The sequence below is a fragment of the Polypterus senegalus genome, chromosome 8 (genome assembly GCF_016835505.1).
Source record: "Polypterus senegalus isolate Bchr_013 chromosome 8, ASM1683550v1, whole genome shotgun sequence".
In the NCBI taxonomy this organism is placed as follows: domain Eukaryota; kingdom Metazoa; phylum Chordata; class Cladistia; order Polypteriformes; family Polypteridae; genus Polypterus; species Polypterus senegalus.
The window spans coordinates 42535571-42558289 of NC_053161.1; the positions used below are offsets into that span (position 1 = coordinate 42535571).

Below are 22719 nucleotides of genomic sequence, written 5' to 3' on the forward strand. Positions count from 1 at the left end.
TAAACAAAACATCCCAAGAAATCTCCCTAATAATGGATCATATTTTGGAATGTGATGTCAAGATCTGAAATAAACTACCCATGTACTACAGCCAGTAAATCTCCAGCACTTGAAGTACAGTAAGTGTTCATGGAAGAATGGACAAAAAACCTGAACACGGATGTAAAAGATTAATTACTACCTAGAAACTGTTCAGTTGCTTTCATAACAGCTAAAATATGTGCTATTGCCATTTAAACAAAAAGGTTCTCCTTACTTAGGAACACATTACCTTATTGTTAAGTAGGAATGCCTAGTAAGCATATGTTTACTGTATGCAAGTTGTTCTAGTTATCTTCATTACATTGTTTTTTTTTATTTAGATTTTTTATATAAGGCATAGAGAAAAGTCCAGCAAAATGACACCTTTTATTGGCTAACTAAAAAGATTACAATATGCAAGCTTGAAACATTTAGTTATCACCTCTTTCCAAATACTTTTAGTCTCATTATATTAGTCATTTTGTGTATGAATCATTTTATTCATAGTTTCACCTTCATTATGAATAAGATTTTCATTTCACCTTCTAATTTTAGACGCTAAAAAACAAAACAGCTATATGCTTACTCATGTTTGAGTTTGTTTATACCTGTTAGCTTGTAATTATTTTGACTAATGTAACTTAATTTAACTTCCCAGTAACAAAGTAGTTTTTATAAACACCTTTGTAACTGACTTAAGTTTTAATTTTGTTGCTGTCATTGTACCTGTGTATCTAAGCAGATAATAATATTGTAAATGTCTTGAAAGACAGCATTCCAGGTCAGCTACTGTTCCAGGAGGTGAGTATGGCTGCTCAATCTGCTTTCCCACCCTGATTTACCCTGCACATGCAAACTATTTTTATGCTGTTGTGGCATGTTATTTTATGGCATTGCATGATAGTTTGTTTTAATTTGGGGATTGTATTGAGTTTTACTTTAAAAGATATGAGAAACTTTATTTGTAGTTTAAGTTAGAGCAATATAAACCACATTTTGCATCTGGGAACTTTTATATTTAAACATTAGCTGCTTTAATATTGTGTCCCTTGTGATGTACTCGACATCCTCTTGATCAAAGAGCTCCTAATGAATTGAATATACAGAGACAAATAAACTCTGTATATAATGCTGTAAGAGGCATGTGTTATAAAATGTTGTTCCAGATCCTGACATATATTTCAGTTTTTCCACCACATCTCTTGAATGTTCCAACAAGGATGGAGGATAAGTCTATGTTTGGGTAACTGAGTCTTTACCTTAATTGTTAGTGAATGTAAGTTGGTTAATTACAAAATGTAAATGCTTTGTTTTTGGTTTCTGCATACCATTTTAATAATGTAAAGAATAGGGAGATGGGGTGGGCCAGGCACATGGGTGTATTGATTGTGTTAAGCAGTAAATGCTGCAGTAATCACCAATCAGTAAGTGCTGTCGTCTTCTGGCTACTACACTAGCAATATGTTTACCTTTTACTGATTCCATGTTTGCAAGTGTTTGAGTGGATAAGTCTGTTTTATTTTTGAATTAAAAGAATTGTTTTTGTGAAGTGAAGACCTTTATTTGCTGCTTCATGTGTTGGAAATGGCACAGTGCCAATATAGCTCATGTACTTTATTTGTTTAGTTGCTCAGTGCACATTCACTATTATAAGCCAAGTACAGTTGGGTATTATCTTTATACTTTTCCATGAATTTAGAGTGTAACTTGAAAGTAATTACATATGTGATTACCTTTTTCTAGCAATAATTAATAATGTAAAATCTAGTTACAATTTGAGAGAAATACTTAGTAATTTGTAATGGCTTTCTTTCTGTCATGAATTGGGAGTCCCAAGCACATAGTCCAAAAAAATGCACACCAAAGGAGGAAACTGTCAAACCTAGCTAGTAACAAGGGCAATCTTTATATAAATACTATATATAATATAATATAAAGCTCCAAAGAGCACAAAAAGACATACAAAGTCTGTTAAAGGCAAATTTAACAAAAAAATAATCCCAAGACAGTATTCAAAGAATACTCACAAGGCACAATTGAATCATAGAACTTGCTATACATTCCTAAGTACATTTAAAGTGAACCCCCAGGAACAATGGAAGACCTTCCAGATTTGTAGGGAGGAGGGCCATGCCTGGTGGTGATTATCAGGTGACCCTTCTTCTTGAGGGACCACACACAACACACATGGAACATAACCAAGGCAGCTTATATAGACAGATAAAAACTAAATTAAACGATTATGCACATGCAATTTTTGTTCTTGCTGTTCTTTAAGTCAGGTATAATCATCTTTTGTTTTTTATGAAACATCCCTGTAGTTATACTGACCAAGAAGCATAGAAGTCTTTATCTAACTATGGGCATTTTAATAAACTCTTTACCAGTATTTCTGATATGATGACTTTATGTAGCTTCTTCAAGACAAGCCCAGCACGGGTAAATACATCCTGACCCAGTCAGCCATAAAGTTAAAGGGCTCATGGTGCCTCAGGCCTGTACAAAGTGAGATTAGATTATTTTTAATAAGAAGTATCACGGAAATTGCCCAGGAGGAGAATTCTTTTTTTTCTTTGACAGGTATGCTCTGCTTAGTCTGTTAACACTTAAATCCTTTCTGGAAAACAAGGTAGAAATTGAGAGATTTCTAAATAAATAAGTAAATACAAAGTGATCAATATATAGATTACAACTCTGCTGCTCCTGTTTGATGTATTACAAGTGCTAAACATAAATGACATGTCATTTTGAATAGGCACTAGAGTTTAGCTTTGGGAGAAACTGTTCTAAACATTAGTTTATTTACGCTGTTTTGAGTAATCATGAAAACTCAGCCATAATAGTATACAATCACCAAGATTTAATTCTTATAAAGTAGTTTTATTGGAAATGAACAGAATGCAACAGAATACATTACTTCAGTATATTCACAGACAAGAATGAATACCACACCCAGTGACACATTGCATTTGTTTTGTTTTATTTAAATAACTAAGTAGACTGAATAACATTATGTCAGAGTGTTTGAATGTCCCCTAACCTGAACTTAACTAGGGGCATTTACATAAAACAAAGCCTAAAGGTGACTGTTTGAATGTCCCCTAACCTGAACTTAGCTAGGAGCATTTACATAAAACAAAGCCTAAAGGTTTTTGAAGCAGGTGCTGTTGTTTCACATAAATATTGTATTCCGGGGCAGCATGGTTACACAATGATTAGTGCTGTTGCATCACAGCATCAGAGTCCTGGGTTTGTGATACAAGCCAGGCATCCATGTCTGTGTGGGTTTTTATCTCTGTATACTCTAATTTTCTTCCCATATACCAAGGACATTTATGTTTGTTTAATTGACAACTGTAATTTGTTCATATGTGTATGATTGTAAATGTGTGGATTGATTAATTGATGGCTGGATCTTCTATATTAAGAGAAAAGTCCTTCATTCTTTGTGAACATGATGGCAGCTCGCTTCGATTAGAGATCAAGTCCCCCTCACCCCGAGTTTATAAAAATACCAGTAACGGCGTACTGCACAATAACGTGCAATGAATACACTTGACTTACAGTTTTCATCCTCTTTCTCCATACGTTTAGCATTCGTTTGCTCAGAGGTTGATGTGCTTGCTGTTTCCTGAGCAGCTCTTCATTTCTCCACTCTAATGGCCCGCTTCTTCTCTTCTTTTACAACTGATTAAGTCAGTGGTTGTGTTGCAATTACTTAGTATGTTTTTCTTAATTTTTCACTTAAGCTGGCACTTAAGTGTTCAATCTGCCTCAAGAATGATTTAAGATATGAAGAGATAGGGGAAATGATGGCAAAGGTGGTAGGGTTGAGAACGGCACCCGTACACATGCGCCGCACGGCCGCCCTGCTGTGCGCTGCCAAGAGTTAATTCTATAATAAAATAAAATAAAAATAAAAAGAGTAATAAAAATCATCACTCCGAAAGCAGACAGTAGAGGTCACGTAGTATATGTGTACCAAATTTCAGGTCAAGTAGGTCAAATTGTTTGCGAGCTACAGGTGATTTAAAATCCTGGACAGGCAAACGAACAGCCACAGTATTGTATTATATAAAAAGATCTCTTTACCCACAGGAAGTCATGGAGAGTGGTACGAGGAGGATGAGTGAGAGGAGTGGAAGTCATCCCTGCCTGATTCTAAGCAAGTCATTTTCCCACAATGACAATGCGCTGATGTGCACTGGAAAGCTGACCATTGAAACTTTGGAGAAATCTGTCTTCCAACTGATTGAACCTCCTACGTATTTACCCGATTTAATGTAGAACTATGTGAATTTTGGCTGTTCCCAAAAACTAAAGAACCTTTGTGTGGAAATTTTTTTGAGACATATGATGAATTAATTTATGTGGTAAATGAACAACTTGAGAGCTTAACTCAAGGTAATTTTGCTTTGAGAAATGGATCAAGCACATAAAGTGCATTTATGTTGTGTAGAAGACAAAAATAAATTGGCTTTCATGGGGGAAAACATTTTGCTTTTATTTCTTTTTTGAAAGGCTAATGATTTTTGCAGCACTGCTCATATTTCATATTAAAAAAAATTGCATTTTTGCATATATTTGAATGTGGATTCAAAAATTTTGGTTGTCACATGTACCTTCCTCTATAGGGTGCATAATTTGTAGCAATGAAACCATTAACATGCTGATTTTCAATAAATTGTTTATTACACTATTCAATCTAAATGAATTAATGAATAAAGTTTATTATTCTCTGAACAGTATTTGTAATTGTAATAATCAATCTCAGGGAAAAAATGCTCTTGTGACCCTCTGCATTCTTCCCAATGTTGTTGTTGTTGTTGTTGTTTTTTAGTTTTCAATTACTTTTTTCATTTGCACATGAAGCTTTGTTGAAATTCTGGCAGTATTTATGCTTCCTGTGGGGGATGAATAAAGTGTTGAGAAGCGTATGCTGTCCTGATTGAGTGACATGTGTGGACAGTGTAGCTCTCAAATGAATGCAGCAAGTGGCTCTTAAAAATGTGCCGTTTCAAAAACATCTTGGAACTGCTCCCGGCCACCTGCCTGTATGTGTAACTGCACTGACCTTTTCAACCATTAACCAGTTAATATATTGCTACACTGCTAGTTGTCACGACTGTAGTGATAAGCTTCTTATGCTCCATTTGTTTGTAAAGAATTACCCAAGTTTATTTGATGTTTTTGATTTATTTGCAAATCTGTTAGGATAAAGGCATCTGCTTAATAATCATTTTTAAAGATTTGTAGTCCTGTGTTTCCTCTAGATTTAATCAATTAAATTACAAAAAACAGCCAGGTTGACTGTGTAAGAACAACATTTCTTTAATCATATACTTCAACTATTAAAAATACATCATACATATTTGACAGGCAGACTGAATAGCTAATACAGTATCTACAGTTAGGCTCATGCTGTAAGGGTTTGTTTATACTTTACGCTCAGAAGGCGTATGCGCACGTGTATGGCTGCCATGCTTTCTCAGCATTCATTTGACGCGGCCTCTGAGCAGATCCTCAGAAATCAACAAAATATGTATATGAGTTGCAGCCCCACCAAAAACAGCGCAGTGTGTTCAAGTTGGAATGTGACATCAGAGTTTCTGTTTACTATCAACATGTGACAGCAAGCAGCTTTACAGATCCTACAGGATCAAAGTGCTTGCTTCAATGTTTGATGAGTGGTTTGATGCGGTGAAGTAAATCATCAAACTTAAATGCTGACATAAAAATGTATTTATTTGTGGTGCTTTTCTTCATCTATTTCTCGCATAGGCAATATAAGCGTCACATATTCCCCATTGTAATGATGTGATACATTTTAAAGGTCTTACATACCATTTTCTGTGCTGTCTTTTTTTGGAATCTTTGCTGGAATGGGCACATCCCTGGATTGATGGATGGAATTAAACATCCATCCTTTTCAGAGATATTGTGGAAAGGTGTCCAAGGAATTTACTGGATGTTTCGAGCAATTCACAACATAGTGATGCCAAATATAGTTTTCTCACCATGTTGATATCTCGCACTGCCAGATTTACATAAAGTATGCATTCAATTATAAACAGTACACTGCTTGCATAGTGGTAGTGTCCGTAGGAGCACATGTCACATCGCATGAAGTATAAACCAAGTATAAGTATTTGGAAAGTGATGCAATTTTCACAATTTTTGATCTATTCACCACCACAATAGTTTCAATAGTTTTGAAATGAAGTAATCAAGATGCGATTGAAGTGTAGATTTAAAGTTTTAATTCAACAGGTTTATCAAAAACATTGTATGAGCCATTTAGAAAATACAGGCATTTTTATAAATAGTCCCTATTTTCAGGGGTTCAAAAATCATCAAATTTTTTTTTTCAATACTTGGTTGAAAGTCCTTTCCAGTCAGTGATAGCCTGAAGTCTGGAAATCATGGCTTTCTCCAAGTGCTGGGTTTCCTCCCCACTGTTGTTTTGCTAGTTCTTTCATGCAGCTTTATTCGGGTGCTTGGTGTTCACCAGACTTTCTAATTTCAAATTTGTCTTCAGCAAGTGAAATGCATGACCAGTTGGGTTGAGTTCAGTTGATTGACTTGGCTATTGCAGAATATTTCACTTATTTGCCTTGACAAACACTTGGTTTGCTTTCACAATATGTTTTGGTTCATTGTCCATCTGTACTATGAAGCATCGTCCTATCAGTTTTGAACCATTTGTCTGAATCTGAGCACGCAGTATAGCCTTGTACATTTCAGAATTCATCCTGCTACTTCTGTCAGCAATTACTGTATATCACCAATAAACACTATTGTCCATTTACATTGGCAGTCACGCTTGTATATGCCATAACATGATAGGCAGTGTGGTGTAGTGGTTAAGGCTTTGGACTTCAAACCCTGAGGTTGTGAGTTCATATCTTGCTATTGACACTATGTGACAATAAGCAAGTCACATGACCTTTCTGTATTCCAATTGGAAAGCCAAAAGAAATGTAACAAATTGTATAATAAATTTTGTAAGTTGCCTTGGATAAACTAAATAAGTAAACGTAATTGTAAAACTGCCTCCGCCGTGTTTCACAGATGATGTATTATGCTACAGATGCTTACAGTCAGAGGCTGTCATACAGATAAGCCTTTTGTAATTGTAGATGTGTTTACAACCATTGTGTGAGACTGAGATTTTCCTGGAATTTGATCAATTCTACAGTCATTTACATTTTTATTATGACCTATATATATATATACACACACAATAGAACATACATTTATTTCTAAACTGCTTTTTATTTTGTTTGGATGCATATTGCACATTAGATTTTCTCTTATATTGGGCCTTGGAACCCCCAGAGGTTCACTTTCTCCTGGAGTGTTACAGACTGGAGTTTTGGTTTTCCTCTCCTCCATTGTCAGCTGGCCATAGTCCAGCGATAAGGTTAATGGACTGATAATGCCAGACTCCATTTAAATTAAACAGTTTGGAAGTGCTTTGTCTTGCGTATGTTTAAATAAATCTGTATCTATGTGTACTTATTATGTAATTAATAATTTATAAAGTTCGTAATTGTATTTTATCTGCAAACTTGTTACAGTGCTCTGAGCCAGTACTGTACTAGTATTTGTAGATACTCATGACTCAGGCGCCTCCGGGAGTGGCAGCCTTTCCAGCAGCTCCGTATACGACTTTATCTTTCTACCTTTTTCTCCATTTCACTGATCACTCCTATCACTCTTTTATGTGGACTCATTCCCTGGACACTTTTTACTACTTTTTGCTACTTGGACATGGATTTTTACAGGCCAAGAATCATATATTTAAGTAGTCAACTTCAAGCACTGAGAACAAATGCCCACGCCGGTGTGGTTCCCTATTTACCTGATGAGGTAAGAAGGCGTTATCTTGGCAGCAGAGCCAGAACTAAGCTAAAAGCGAACCGGCTTACGAGAAAGTGGTGTTTCAAACCTTTGGTGCCATCTGTGATCCTGGGAAATGTGAACTCACTACCAAATAAGATCGACGAACTGGCCGCACTGGTGAAAAATGTCAGGACCTACAGAGAATGCAGTTTGTTGTGTTTTTGTGAAACGTGGCTAACAACTAACATCCCAGATGCTAACATGGAGCTACCCGGGTTTAGCACAGTTAGAGCGGACAGAGACGCAAATACCTGCAGAAAGGAGGAGGACTCGCACTCTATGTAAATACAAGGTGGTGTAACTCTGGACATGTAAATGTCAAAATCTCCACTTGCTGCAGTGACATCGAACTGTTGGCTGTAAGTCTGTGTCCCTATTACTTGCCCAGAGAGTTTGGACACATCATTGTTGTTATTGTTTACATCCCTCCGGATGGCGGACGCGGCGATACGGGTGACATAATCCATTCCGCTGTTGCTAAGTTACAAACACAGCACCCTGAGGCGCTTGTGCTAATCGCTGGAGACTTTAACCATGTGACGCTGGACAAAACATTACCTGCCTTCTCCCAGTATGTGGATTGTAACACCCGGGGAAATAGGACTATTGGCCTACTGTATGCAAATGTTAAAGACGCATACAGCGCCACCCCGCTGCCTGCGCTTGGGTAAGCAGGTCACAACCTGGTTCTGCTTCAGCCTCACTGCAAACCAAGAGTGAGGGAGCTACCTACAACCACGCGTTTATTCAGGAAGTGGTCCCCTGAGGCAGAACAGGCTCTGAGAGACTGCTTTGGAACAACGGACTGGGATATCCTGCAGGGGTCACATAGTGAGAACATTGAGGAGGTTGTTGACTGCACTACTGACGACATCAACTTCTGTATAGACATTGTAGTTCCAGTAAGAACCATACACTGCTATGCTAACAACAAGCCATGGATTACAAGTGACATCAAGGGCCTTTTGAACCCGAAGAAAAGGGCTTTTAAAGGTGGTGATCAGCATGAGCTCAAGCGCGTGCAGAAGGAACTCCGAGTCCAGCTCAGGGCGGCGAAGGAGCAGTACAGGAGAAAGCTGGAGCCGAAGTTGCAGAATAACAGCATGAAGGAAGTATGGGATGGGATAAAGATCATCACTGGCTGCAGCTCGAAGCGGGGTGCCAACATTGAGAGACGTGGAGAGAGCAAACCAAATGAACAGCTTCTTTAACAGGTTTGACTACCCTAACCCACTCACACCTTGGAGTACTGCACCCTCCACCCATCCTTCTGCTGATAACAGCATAGGAGAGACAACCCCACCCGCAATTACAGCAGCCCAGGTGAGCAGAGAGCTGAGGAGACTTCGTGCCAGTAAAGCAGTGGGTCCAGATGAAGTATTGCCACGACTGCTGAAGGCCTGCGTGCTGGAACTGGGGAGTCCGCTACAGTGCATCTTCAGCCTGAGCTTGGAACAGGGGAGAGTCCCAAGGCTTTGGAAAACGTCTTGCATCACCCCAGTCCCAAAGGTATCATGTCCTAGTGAGCTGAATGACTTCCGGCCTGTCTCCCTAACATCACATGTGATGAAGACCATGGAGCAGCTGCTGCTTCACCACCTGAGGCCACTGGTCTGCCACGCCCTCGACCCTCTGCAGTTCGCATACCAGGAGAAGGTGGGAGTGGAGGATGTCATCATCTATATGCTACACCGATCCCTCTCCCACTTGGACAGAGACAGTGGCGCTGTAAGAATTATGTTTCTGGACTACTCTAGCACCTTCAGCACCATCACACCTCTGCTCCTTAGAGACAAGCTGACAGAGATGGGAGTAGATTAATACCTGGTGACATGGATCGTGGACTATCTTACAGACAGACCTCAGTATGTGTGTCTCAGGAACTGCAGGTCTGACATTATAGTCAGCAACAGAGGAACGCCGCAGGGGACTGTATTTTCTCCCAGTCCTGTTCAGCCTATATACATCGGACTTCCAATACAACTCGGAGTCCTGCCACGTGCAAAAATTCACTGATGACACTGCTATCGTGGGCTGCACCAGGAGTGGGCAGGAGGAGGAGTATAGGAACCTAATCAAGGACTTTGTTAAATGGTGCGACTCAAACCACTTACACCTGAACACCAGAAAAACCAAGGAGCTGGTGGTGCATTTTAGGAGGACCAGGCCCCTCCTTGACCCCGTGATCATCAGAGGTGACTGTGCGCAGAGGGTGCAGACATATAAATACCTGGGAGTGCAGCTCGATGATAAATTGGACTGGACTGCCAATACTGATGCTCTGTGCAAGAGAGGACAGAGCCGACTATACTTCCTTAGAACACTCGCGTCCTTCAACACCTGCAAGAAGATGCTGCAGATGTTCTGTCAGATAGTTGTGGTGAGTGCCCTCTTCTACGCGGTGGTGTGCTGGGGAGGCAGCGTAAAGAAGAATGACGCCTCATGCCTGGACAGACTAATGAGGAAGGCAGGCTCTATTGTAGGTATGTAGCTGGACAGTTTGACATCTGTGGCAGAGTGACGGGCACTGAGTAGGCTCCTGTCAATCATGGAGAATCCACTGAACAGTATCATCTCCAGACAGAGGAGCAGCTTCAGCAACAGAATGCTGTCACTGTCCTGCTCCACTGACAGACTGAGGAGATCGTTCCTCCCCCACACTATGCAACTCTTAAATTCCACCCGGGGGAAGAAACGTTAACATTATACAAAGTTATTGTCTGTTTTACCTGCATTTTTATCACTCTTTAATTTAATATTGTTTTTTATCAGTATGCTGCTGTTGGAGTATGTGAATTCCCCCTTGGGATTAATAAAGTATCTTATCTATCTATCTGTCTGTCTGTCTGGAGAACAAAAACATGCAAGTAACCAAGGATCATATGAACTTTTGTTCTGTTAAGAAACATAAGTTCATACCTTTGGTAACATATAACTTTTAAGGGAACCACATTGTGCATTTAAACATCTTAACTTTCCCAATGACCTTTCAAATAATGGAGCATTCATATTAACCTGTGCATAGACAGAGTTATGTTTATAATGCAAAATAATTGCAGTGTACCTGAAAAACAAAATGCAGTATATTCAGGTTCTAAAAACATCTGAAATTTATTGCCTTATAAAACACTATATAGCTCTTTTCATACAGTTAACATTTATTTATGTTTTTACTCCATATGTAAATAGTTGTGTGTGAACTGATACGTGTAAAGTAGAGTTTGCCACCTCTAATCTTTGCTATATTTAATATCACCCTGTGAGCTTTTTGAATCAGTGATTATTATAGTATTTGACAACCTAGCTCTAGTTTTATCATACTGGCTTAAGTTTTTTTGCCAGGTAAGCTGTTACAGTAGGTGACTGGTTTGATTTATAACTGTTAATTATTTTTAATTATCCTTTAAAACAGTGCCTGTAATTACTACCTCAGCTAGACAGAGCTGTGAATGTCATTGCCTTTAAACCTGAGGAAGCAGGTTATCTAAAAGGAAATGTTTGAAGAAGGAAAAGCAAGGAGAATCAGTGCTGAATATACACATTAGAATTGTGTTTGATTTAAGTTCTAATTATAATTTCTGCTGGTGGTGCAACTAATGCCATCATGATTATTTGTAAGCATAATGCACTTTGTTTGCCATTGTTTATCGTGTCATTTTTTTGTTGGGAGTCGTGAAGTTAGGAATATACATTGTAACTAAACAAATTTCTGTTTTATTTAAGACATGTCTTTAGTGACAGAGTTAATCTGGAAAAGAACAATTGCTTAACTTTTTACTGTATCACTTTATAATTTATATCTTAATGTTAGGAGCAAACATTAATAACATGGTCATATGAGAAATATGACATTACTGAGCACTCACCCATATTATGATTTTGTGTTACACAGCTAAAAGAATTTTTGAGCATATAGGAAAAAAACACCAACAGTTCCAAGTGTTGTGATGGAAACTGTTAGGTACAAGTCTCATTAAATGCTATTTTTTCATGAAGTGTTTAAGTACATATTTTTATGTTTTGTTAAAAGAGCCTGAAGTTTGTTAAAGTGAGTTTGTAAAGCTTCATGCACACCACCTAATGTTATACATATGAGTCATGGTTTTAACTCCCTTTGAAAATGTACACATTTATTGCTTTTCAAAATAGAACTTAAAAACTTTAAAGGTGAATGCACAATATTTTCTAGATATTATCTTGCATCTCTTAGAAGAAATTACTGGTCCCTATAATATCCTGAAATACATATTTTTGCATATTCTGCTTCTTTTCAGATCCTCATTCAAAACCAGACTACAGAAAAAGTAATCTTTAAATACCTCTGTTTGCTTAAGAGAAAGTGTATTTAAATAATATTACTGTTTTATTAGTTGATGTAATAAAAAATAAATTGCTCTGTTGCTGCTGACAGGCAACTATCAGGTCAGAATAAATCCCACAAGCAGGAGCAAGTAGGCTGCTTTACAGAAGCAAACATCTTATTTTGTCTCTGCGATGTGATAGTTAAATAATAATGAGGGAAGGCGTGATGTCATTTGGTAAACACACCTGCCAAGCTTGTAAGATGAGGCTTTAAAAGAGCAGCCTTTCTACTTTTTGCAATGGGCAGGTGAAGCATTACTCGTTTTACTTTTTTTTTCCCAGGATAAAATGACCACTGTGTTGATCCTTGACATGTAAATGGCGTCCAAAGTCCGAGATGCTGTATTGTGGTACCAGAAAAAAGTAAGTCATCTATTTTTATGTTGTAATTTGTCAGTTATACATTTTGACTTTTGCTTTCCTAATATATTGTCTTGGTCATAAACAAAATTGGCTGGAGAATGGGAAACTATAAGGATCTTGCAGTATATTATAGCTCACCCTTGACCTGAAATTGCTTGAATCAATAGTTGTTAGGACTTTAAAGACATAAGCATGTTTCAACATTACTCATCGGCTTGTTCTGCGCTTTTGTTGTTGTTTTTCTGTGCCTGTCAGCTGGTGATCATTATAAAAGCTTGTCTTCAGTGTAGCTAATAAGATATGTAACTAATAGGACAACATAGTCATTTATCATTTAAGCTGAATTTTTGAGGAGAATGCAGAGGTAGCTGAAAACATTTGATACTGAACTAAACATACACTTATGCTACCATTATTCAGACATGTAATTAGGCTGTCTGGAGACACTGAAGAATTCTAAAGTAAATTAAAAAAAATTCAAATGTTCCTCATGAATTACTCATTTATATAAAATACTATTCTAGTGCTTCAGCACTTTGGGTTACTGTTTATTAAAATTCAGTAATGTGAAATATTCATAGTGCAGTTTTTTTAATCCATTTTTGATTTCACAGTAATGTAAATATATGTTTTAGGTTTGGAGAATATACCTTTTGAAATAGCATGAAATACAGTAAAAAGTGCTGTATGTTTCATTTTTTGAACAATTATTTCTACTGACTGAGGTGAAATGTTTTTGAACCTGTGAATATGAAAAGGCAGGCCTTTGTTCCTTCATGCTTGAACATGTACATTTTGCCCTACCCAAGACTGCCAGTAGCACCAATACATTCTGTTTGTAATAAAATATATGAATGTGTTATTATGAATTGCACATATTCTTTTAATATATCTGCTATGTAGCAACAACTGTAGAGCAATATTAAAATTGCATGTTTAGTTATTTATAGGATAGTCTTTTAAATTACACAAAAGCCATCATATATGTATGTGCTGAAACATACATTGATAAATGATTAGCTCAGTATGTCAAAATGTCAGCAAACTGAGACAATGCTTTTAACTTAGTATTCTTAAATAATAAACAATCAAGTATAGAGAGTGGTAAACAATTAAATTTACAATATGAAATATACAGCAAGTGCTGAAGAGCCTGCAGAACATTGGGACTGGCATACATTTTTTAGGGGTAAGGTAAGGAACAATGGGTTAATTATAAAAAAAATCATTATTTCCAAAATATTTTTATGCCTGAAACAATAAACTAGGAAGTTATTTATTAGATTTAATTTGTAAACTTGTAAGGTGATAATAAATGAACTTCTTGAAGAAATGACAGTGGTCTTTATGTGTCTTTCCTGGGGTTATGCAGCTTAAGAAAATTTGTTCATTTTATTTTCGTTAGATGTCAGGTCCAAACATTCTACAAACTGAATTCCTAGTAAGCAACCTTTTTTGTATTTGTACTCTGTACTGAATTTTAATGTTAGCATAGATCTTCTTATTTTTATAGTCAATATGTTATACTTTTTTATAATATTCATTCAAAAAAAAGTGTTGAAATATATAAATATATATATATACATATTATATTTATGTATCTCTCTATTATAAAAAAAAATCTTGGTGGAAGGGAAACGAGACGTGATCTTCTCGGAAGACACTTTAAAGACCCTTGAGATGAAAGAGATTGGCCAATGTCGTTAGTATTTTTTTAAATAATACTATGATCTCATAGTTTAAAAAGCAATTAATACAACTGTACACTCTTCCAGTTCTTATTTTGAGCTTATTGAGGCACTCTCATGTAGAGTATGTTTGTGGCTTGAATGCTGGAGGTTACTCTTAATACTTGTAGCTCCTAAAATAATCCTGAGTTCTTGATGTTTGAGATTGAGTCCTTTTCTCATTGTTATATGACATAATAAATACTAACGTGTCATAAAAGTGATGTCCTTTACACTCCCATTTTTCAGTCTGCCTGTGACAGTTATGTTTATAATAATAGACTGTGTACAGCTTTTGTACTAATGTAAAATATAATGATATTATTCATCTTGCGATATAATGTTCCTATTCAGAAATAATAATATTGTTAAACATGAAAGTTCTGTATTGCCTATAAGTAATGGAAATATTCAGTCCATAGAACTTTAATATTTTCTTATTAAACATCCTTTATTTGAACAGATGAACAGATACTGTTTGCTTCACAGTAATTCACATGTCAATGCATATTTTAATTCAGTATACTTTGATGTTCCAAACCTTAACAAGCAGTTCAGAGTTATAAAATCTCCTGATATGCAGGGTGATAGTTCCAAACAGTGCATGTCTGGACTTAACTCTGTCCATCAAGAGCACGGAGTCACTGCTAACCACACTGGAAATATTTTGAATTACTACTTATGGCAAAATACCTAGTGTTTTTGACTTTCTCTTCACAGATCTGTCATTGTTTATTAGCTAATAACCAGTGGGTACCATACATTGCAAAATAGGAGATACATGTCTGTTAAAAATGTATTAGTTGTTATAGACAGCAAAGTCTGATGTGAGTTACTGTTTCACAGCTGATTTGTTCTTATGTTAAGATAAAGTGTCTTTAATGAAGCTGCAGTTCATATTGAGATTAGATTCCAAGTATTGTCTGATTTTTACCTTTATACAGTGTAAGCTAATTGTTATATAAGTAGTTATATAACAATTCTTTCATTAATATGTTTTAGTTGTCAATTTAGATTTATTGTACATTAAAATATATTTTCTTAAGCTGCTTTTTAATTGTAGCATGGGAAACAGTTGTAGTTTGAGCTAAATATGATAAAATACTGTAGGCTTTTACTACGAGCAAAATGTTTGTATGACACATTGTGTTACCTGCCATTCTGGTTTTCAAAAACTGCTTGGCATTATAACTAATTTTGCAATTAAAAAATTCCTTTCTGTCAGCAGCTATTTGATGTAATTGTAAACGTGTTGATTAGATTTTTCTCAAAGGTGAAAAATTTGATGTAGAATTATAAGGAAAAGTATGCCTTTACAAATCACATACAGTCTTGATTTAATTGTATGCAAAAGTAGACATTTTGGATTACAATACATGAGACTGGCTGACACTCAGAATGTAAACACAGTATATACCATAGCTCCAAATGAACAGTAGAGAACTGAGATGAAAAAGCTTAAAGAGTTTTTTTTAATGGCTGACAACTTTATTCTAATATATACAAAGTAAAGGAAAAAATCTTTCTTAGTGCACTTTGAAGTAAATCTTTTTTATCCACTATTACTTTTTCTGTTTTTCTGTTTCATTCTACTTTTGTGCTTCTTTATTTTAGAGATAAGTTTCATTATTATTTTAGTTCAGTTCTGTTTTGGCCAAATGAAAAAGAGGGAAATGAAGTAAAAAAAAAAAGCAAACAGATCTTAACTTTCAAAGAAATATAATCTGCTTTTTCAGCTAGATTAGAAGGGCAGTAAGAAGCTAAATTACAGTAATCCTCTTAATTCATTACATCTCCAAGACTTTTTGTAATGTGTCTTTTGAGCACATAATCTTTATCCAACCCAGATTTTACAGTATTTTCTGTACAGCTTTTTAGTTCATATAAAATGCAAAAAGAACCTGCTTATTGCAGTCCTATCTCTCTGTATGTCTGTCCACATGACATAACTTGACTTCCACTCAAAGGGTTTTGTTGAAATTTGATAATCATATTCTTCAAAATTGTTTGTTTGTAAACCATTTAAAAGCATTGGGGAATTTTCAAAATCACTCACTTAACCTCCTAGGACCTGGCGTCCACATATGCGGACATCACATTTTGAGTTGTCTAGACCACAATACTAAATTTTGCTCTACAAGGACCTGATATCCACTTACGAGGACGTTATACTGCCACTTGGTGGTGGCAGAAGAGTATTTCTCATTACATGTTAGATTCAAGATGGCCGAAAACACACTCAGAAGTTCAGATGGCAACTCCCGAGCCAAACTTCGACCAAGTAAAAAATTCAATCACATTTCATGGCTGATTCTTGTTCAGATATGTATAAAAGTGTTCAATGTTTGTTATGGAAGGCAAATTTTACAAAAGTTAGTAACTGTAACGATTTACCATGCCGCTAAACATGTGGTACACGTATGTGGACAGAGGGACTTAGTTTTGTTAGCTTTGTTGACAATGTCCACAAATGTGGACAGAGGGAGTTATATGTTATCATAAATGCTAGCCACATGTGCTAGTAAAATGTGATAATGAAATTGTATTTTTGGATGATTTAGGTAGAAAACAATAGTTTACTACGGTACAAGCAGATATAGCATGTTTTATAAATAAATCTCCATAGTTTTTTATTTGATTTTTCTCGTGATATTTTTCTCAGAGCGTTATTCTCTCACAAGAGCAATGGAGTTACTGGGGTTAATTGGTGGAGACAACTCAGAGGTGGAAGATTTGTCAGACATTGACGATCCCATGGGGGATGCTGAATATCAACCCCCACGACAGGAGCTAAGCAGCAGTGAGGAGGACAGTAGTGGGTGTGAGGACCCCATTCCACAGCCCTCTCAGCTTATCAGGGGACATAAACGTCTCCGTGATGAATATGAAGGATATCATACAGATCGTGACATTGCCAGATCACGCACTCCCAGACATCACTCGGACACAGCAAGCTGAGGCTGATGTCTCAGACAATGTCCCTGAAGAGACAACACCAGGACCAAGCCATCAAGAACAGTCCAAGAAAGGGCATGGGATGCGATGGAAGGCTTCTCCGCTAACACCAAATCGAGCCCAGTTTGAGCATGAGGAAGAAACTGTGCAGGACAGAGAGGGCTGGACCCCACTGGACTACATAGAGCAGTATATTGATAAAGATGTGATGAAAATGATTGCAGATTGCTCTAATGCTACGTCACTGGCTAGAAGTGGGAACCCACTCAACACATCAACTGATGAAATTTATTATTTTTTTGGTGCCTGTATTTTGATGTCTTGCGTACCGTATCCTGCAATCAGGATGTACTGGTCCAAAACCTTGAGATTCCATGCCATCACTGAAAAGTTCACACGTGACAGATTCTTCAGACTAAGGCAATCACTCAAAGTGCTCATTGATGATGATGTTCCAGAGGATCTGAGGGAGTGTGATAAATTCTGGAAGGTGAGGCCTTTTCTGAACCGCATTCTGAAAGGATGCAAATCTCAGGCTCGCCCAGAATGCGTTTCCATTGATGAGCAGATGATTCCATTCACAGGAGCCTGTCCGTGTCGACAATATCTGCCAATGAAGCCAAACCCAGTTGGCATAAAAAACTTTGTTTGCACAACAGCAGATGGTATTGTGCTGGACTTTGACATTTATCAAGGGGCACGTGCACTCCTTGAGCAGGTTGAAGAACCAGAGGATCTGGGTTTGGGAGGCTTGGTCATAGATCGCCTGTCTCAAACACTGTATCCTAATACAAAGGTTTACTGTGATCGGTTCTTCATGTCCATCCAAGGTGTGGAATGCATGATGAAGAAGCAGATGTATGTAACTGGTACAGTTATGAAGAATCGGGTCGCTGCAGCAGTACAGAAGCTACCAACTGACAAAACAATGAAAAGAACGGAAGGGGACCTCAGCACAAGTTACCACTGAGGATGGAAAGATTTGCGTGGTGAAGTGGTATGACAACAAACCCGCATTGATGATGTGTGCTGTTCATGCTAGAAAACCAGAAGACACCTGCCAGAGATGGGACAAAACAATAAAACGATATGTGACCATCTCGCGACCAAGTATTATCCGTGAATACAACTCCAAGATGGGTGGAGTTGAGCTTGTCGATAGAATGATGAGTTACAATCGCATGAGTGGCCTTACAAAGAAATGGACACTGCGGATGCTAATGCACTTTACGGATCTGGCTTTAGCCAACAGTTGGCTACTGTACCACAAAGACCTTACTGTATGTGGCACACCAAAGAAGAACATCATGCAGTTTCTTGAATTTCGCATGGAAGTGGCCATGACCTTCTTGGCTTAGCATGCCAATGACAGCTCTGACTTTTCAGCGTAGGAAGATGACCCAGACGTGTTAATCCAAGGGAAAAAGCATCCAGTGAAGGCAGTGCCCCATGTCTCATTCCGCAGGAAGGCTAATGCACATCTGCCAGAGGTAGTAAAAATGAAGAATGCAGCGCGCTGCAGAGCAAAAGGCTGCTCAGGGAAAACTCGAGTGAAGTGTGTTACATGCAAGGTGTTCCTCTGCTTACAGGCAGATCGCAACTGTTACACAGCCTTTCACACATAAGTGTAAACATGTTGCCACGGGGGAAAAAAGTTTGAAGTAGCAGTTTTGGAGTGAAATGTTTCGTGTTTCATGTGATGTTCAGAAATCTTTTACTTTTTTTACTTTGTTACAGACATATGTCTTCCTGCAACTGTTAGCAGCACTTCAAATGAGCCATATTGCTCAAAGGGGCACAATTGTTGCTTCTCATTTTGTTTTTGTACTCAGGAAAAATGCTGCTGTGTTCTGACACCAAATAAAGAGTTTTGCCCATCATTACTCAATTGTGGCTTTATAGTGTTCTATCGAAATTTAAAACGAATGTCCTCATATGCGGACATCATTTTTCTCAGAAACTACATCAGGTAAAAAGATAATTCTTTGTTTTTATATTTATCAGGTCCCAATCATCCCAAATAGCAAAGAGAAATTAAAAATGCATGCCATGAAAGAGTTCGGGTCTTAGGAGGTTAAATTAAATAGATTTTCCTTGTGATTTCAGTGACCGTTTATTGTTTTAAATTTGCCTTTAGGGGTATTATTTCAGCATGTGTTTTATTTGTATTTTCCTCTTTTGCACGTCCGATAATCTGCTTCTGTTGGCAAAACAAATCCCAGTAAAAGTTTTTGAAATGCTAGCAGAGATGCATGTGCGGCAAAGAATACATGGACACATTAGCTGCTTGCACAGATCTCTGCAACACCAGCTTGTGATGAATTGGCCTACAAGTTTCATTTTTTTCCAACTGTTCTTGACTTCTAAAAATTATTTGAGTGTGGTTTTCAGTGTTTCTTAGGGCAAGGAATTTAGTGGTTGTATTCATCTTTTGTTTCTTTATGTTTTTAAAACAATCCATGTTCTCCTTTGGTGCTGTCTTGTTTTCGTTATGGGTACCTCCATGTTGGAGACTGGTTGCTAGACTGTGAGGCCCTGTTGCTGGAATGCAGCTCCCAGAGGTCACATGTCCTGATGTAACAAGTAAAACATTTCAAAAAAGCTGATGCAATGTGCACCTTATCATCCAAGATCTGGATTTGTGATTGAAAATAAAGAGAAAAGGAAAAAAAAACACCTTTGTGTCATTTCATTCTGTTACATTTTGAATTTACTACTTATAATTTATTTCAGCCCTGGGTTTCTTGGCTCTGGTTACATGTACTCTTTATGGCTTAGAACTTAGTGCTTTGTTCTCTGACCATGATTATGGTATGATTATTTGATTGTTATTTTCATTTTGGGGTTTGTGAGGTGCTATCATGTTGTGAAGAGATTATTGTGTTTCCTGAATGTCTTCTGTGACTTTAGTGTTTTTAATCACAGCAATCACAGTGCTGAAGAGCAAGTGTCATCAGAGTTGTGAGTGCACATATTGGGTGCACCCGTATTCTTCAGCAAAGAGAGCCAGGCAAGTCACTTCTGGACTCTAAATGAAGCACGTAGCATCCTGGAAATATCCAGAATTATATATGGGTGTCAGTAAGCATGAAAGTAGTTCTATGTGAAAAGAAAAAAAAATGATTGCATTATTTCACCAAAAGTTGCCTACTGCTATTGGTGCAACATCATGCTAGTGCATGAACCAGTAATCTAGTTATAACTAGTGTGGATGGGATTATCATACACAGTGGTAATCAACTCAAAAGAAGTGAATATATGTTTTATTCATATACAGTACATTTAATCATCAAATGTGCCATTTGGTTAAATTTAATGTGGCCAGTTTAGGGTCACTGAGAGTCAGTGATTCTCGTGGCACATCAGCCAGTGTTCACCCATGGGCTAGGATTTTGGATGGATGTTAATTACTTAAGGAAGAACTAAATGTATTTTCTTAATTCAGAAATATCACTCACACATTTTAAATATTCATTGTTCAAATAGGTAATTAATATTCAGTTCAACATGCTCAATAATACTGAATCAATCCAGAAATGCATGGGCATATGCAAATCCCATAGGGTGATGTGAGCATGAATTCTGCCACACATTCTGGTTAATAAAACAATTGTATCAAACTTTAACTTGATTAAAACTAAATACAGACAGTCCCCGGGATACGTACGAGATAGGGACTGTAAGTTTGTACCTAAGTTGAATTTGTATGTAAGTCGGAACAGGTACATAAATTTAATAAATTCTATTGTTGACCGACTATAACCAAGTGCTCTGCCAATGAATGATGAAGTTTCCTCTCTCTCTGAACTTTTTATTACTTCTACTTTATTTTCAGTGGTGATGATTTTAGTCTTCTTTACTGTATCACCAGCACTTGCATCAGATTTGTGTTTCAGAGACATTGTTGAAGGGTGAAGACAGCAGGAAGGCACCCATCGTCAACACGTCTGATGTACTGACAAGAGACAACTTCCTGCTATGTATGTAATAGTACAAGCAGGCTTGCTATTGAGAATGAATGGGGGCATCAACAGGCGGTTCATCACCAACCCACCTCACAGTCACCTCCACTACTGTATGTTGCCTGCAGCGTCCGCCCACCGAGAACGAACACGGTGCGGTCAAAGGCATGTAGTGAATCGCCCCCATTCAACAGGCAGCCATCTGATGCACACTACAATGCTACCCCATTTATTCTCAATGGCCTCCGTTCAGCCACAACCGGGTCACTGCTTGCAGCATTACCAGCCGCCCACCAAGAAAGAACAGGGCAGCCATGTGTGGTGAGTGGGCAGTGAAACGGCTTGCCGCTGGGAGCCGCCTGAGGGATACTACACTGCGCAAGCAGCAAAATCGCCCCCCTCCAGCCTCAGTCCAGCCACCGCTTGCAGCATTACCAGCCGCTCACCGAGAACAAACGGGACAGCCGTGTGTGGTGGGCAGGCAGTGAAATCGTTTGCCGCCGGGAGCTGCCTGAGAGACACTACATTAATCTGTCCCTCAATAGCTTTTACTACAAGATTGATGCACATGCATGGACTTCGATGCTACCATTTTTTTTCTTAATTTCAATGAACTGCTTTATCTAATAAAAGGCATTGACTTCCTGTAAAAGCACTTCCAAAAACGCTCTTTTTTGTTTTCTTTTACCAGCATTTTATGAACATTTACCATTGATTTCAATGGAACAGGTATTTGTCTAAAAACACTCAAAAACTGCTACATGCAGTAGTTTACTAACTGCTCACTGCTAAAACTCTTATATGTGAACAGTGTTATTCAAAATAATGGCACTTTTCCAGCAGTTTAGGAGCATTATGGTTTAACACTAAAATGACAGAAAAATGCTTAGGGTTGAATGGGCCCATAAAGTAAAATATGCAGCTGGGAAAGCGAAAAGTCAAAATATATATCTAGAAGGGCATCAAAATGGAAAGGTGCTATGATTCAGTAATTCTCTGACAATGTCAGTTATTGGCAGATCACCACAATGACCTGCTGTCCATCATGGTTTGTTGCAACCAGCAAATTTAAATTCTGACTTCAAAATTAATTGAAATTCTCCATTGGGTATTTGTTCAAGAACCTGTTATATTTAAGAAATATAAACTGTACATAGCCTAAGATGTTTTCATCTAACAACTTATAATAGTACACAAAATGCAATTTACATATGACCTAATTTGGTATCTCGTGTCTACCAAAGCTATTTTAGCCACTACAACCCTATTTGGGCTCATGTTTTAACTAAATGATATTACAAAATGCTGTTAAAACATGGATATATGTACACTACTAAAACATGTAATTGCATTCTTATATTACTTTTAATTTTAAATATGACTCTGTCATATATATGAAATCTGTCTCTGGCATAAAGTAAATA

At 37.4% G+C, this 22719-nt stretch overlaps 1 protein-coding gene across 5 annotated transcripts in view; it reads left to right on the plus strand.

Moving 5' to 3' along the window:
- LOC120533923 (protein PHTF2-like) overlaps positions 1–22719 on the plus strand; it is a 175921-nt gene that overhangs the window by 72730 nt on the left and 80472 nt on the right. For all 5 annotated transcript variants that reach the window (XM_039761038.1, XM_039761040.1, XM_039761041.1 and 2 more), the window contains one exon: positions 12571–12651. In XM_039761038.1, coding sequence (XP_039616972.1) covers positions 12607–12651 — 45 coding nt within the window. In that variant the 5' untranslated portion in view covers positions 12571–12606. The remainder of the gene's footprint in view (positions 1–12570; positions 12652–22719) is intronic.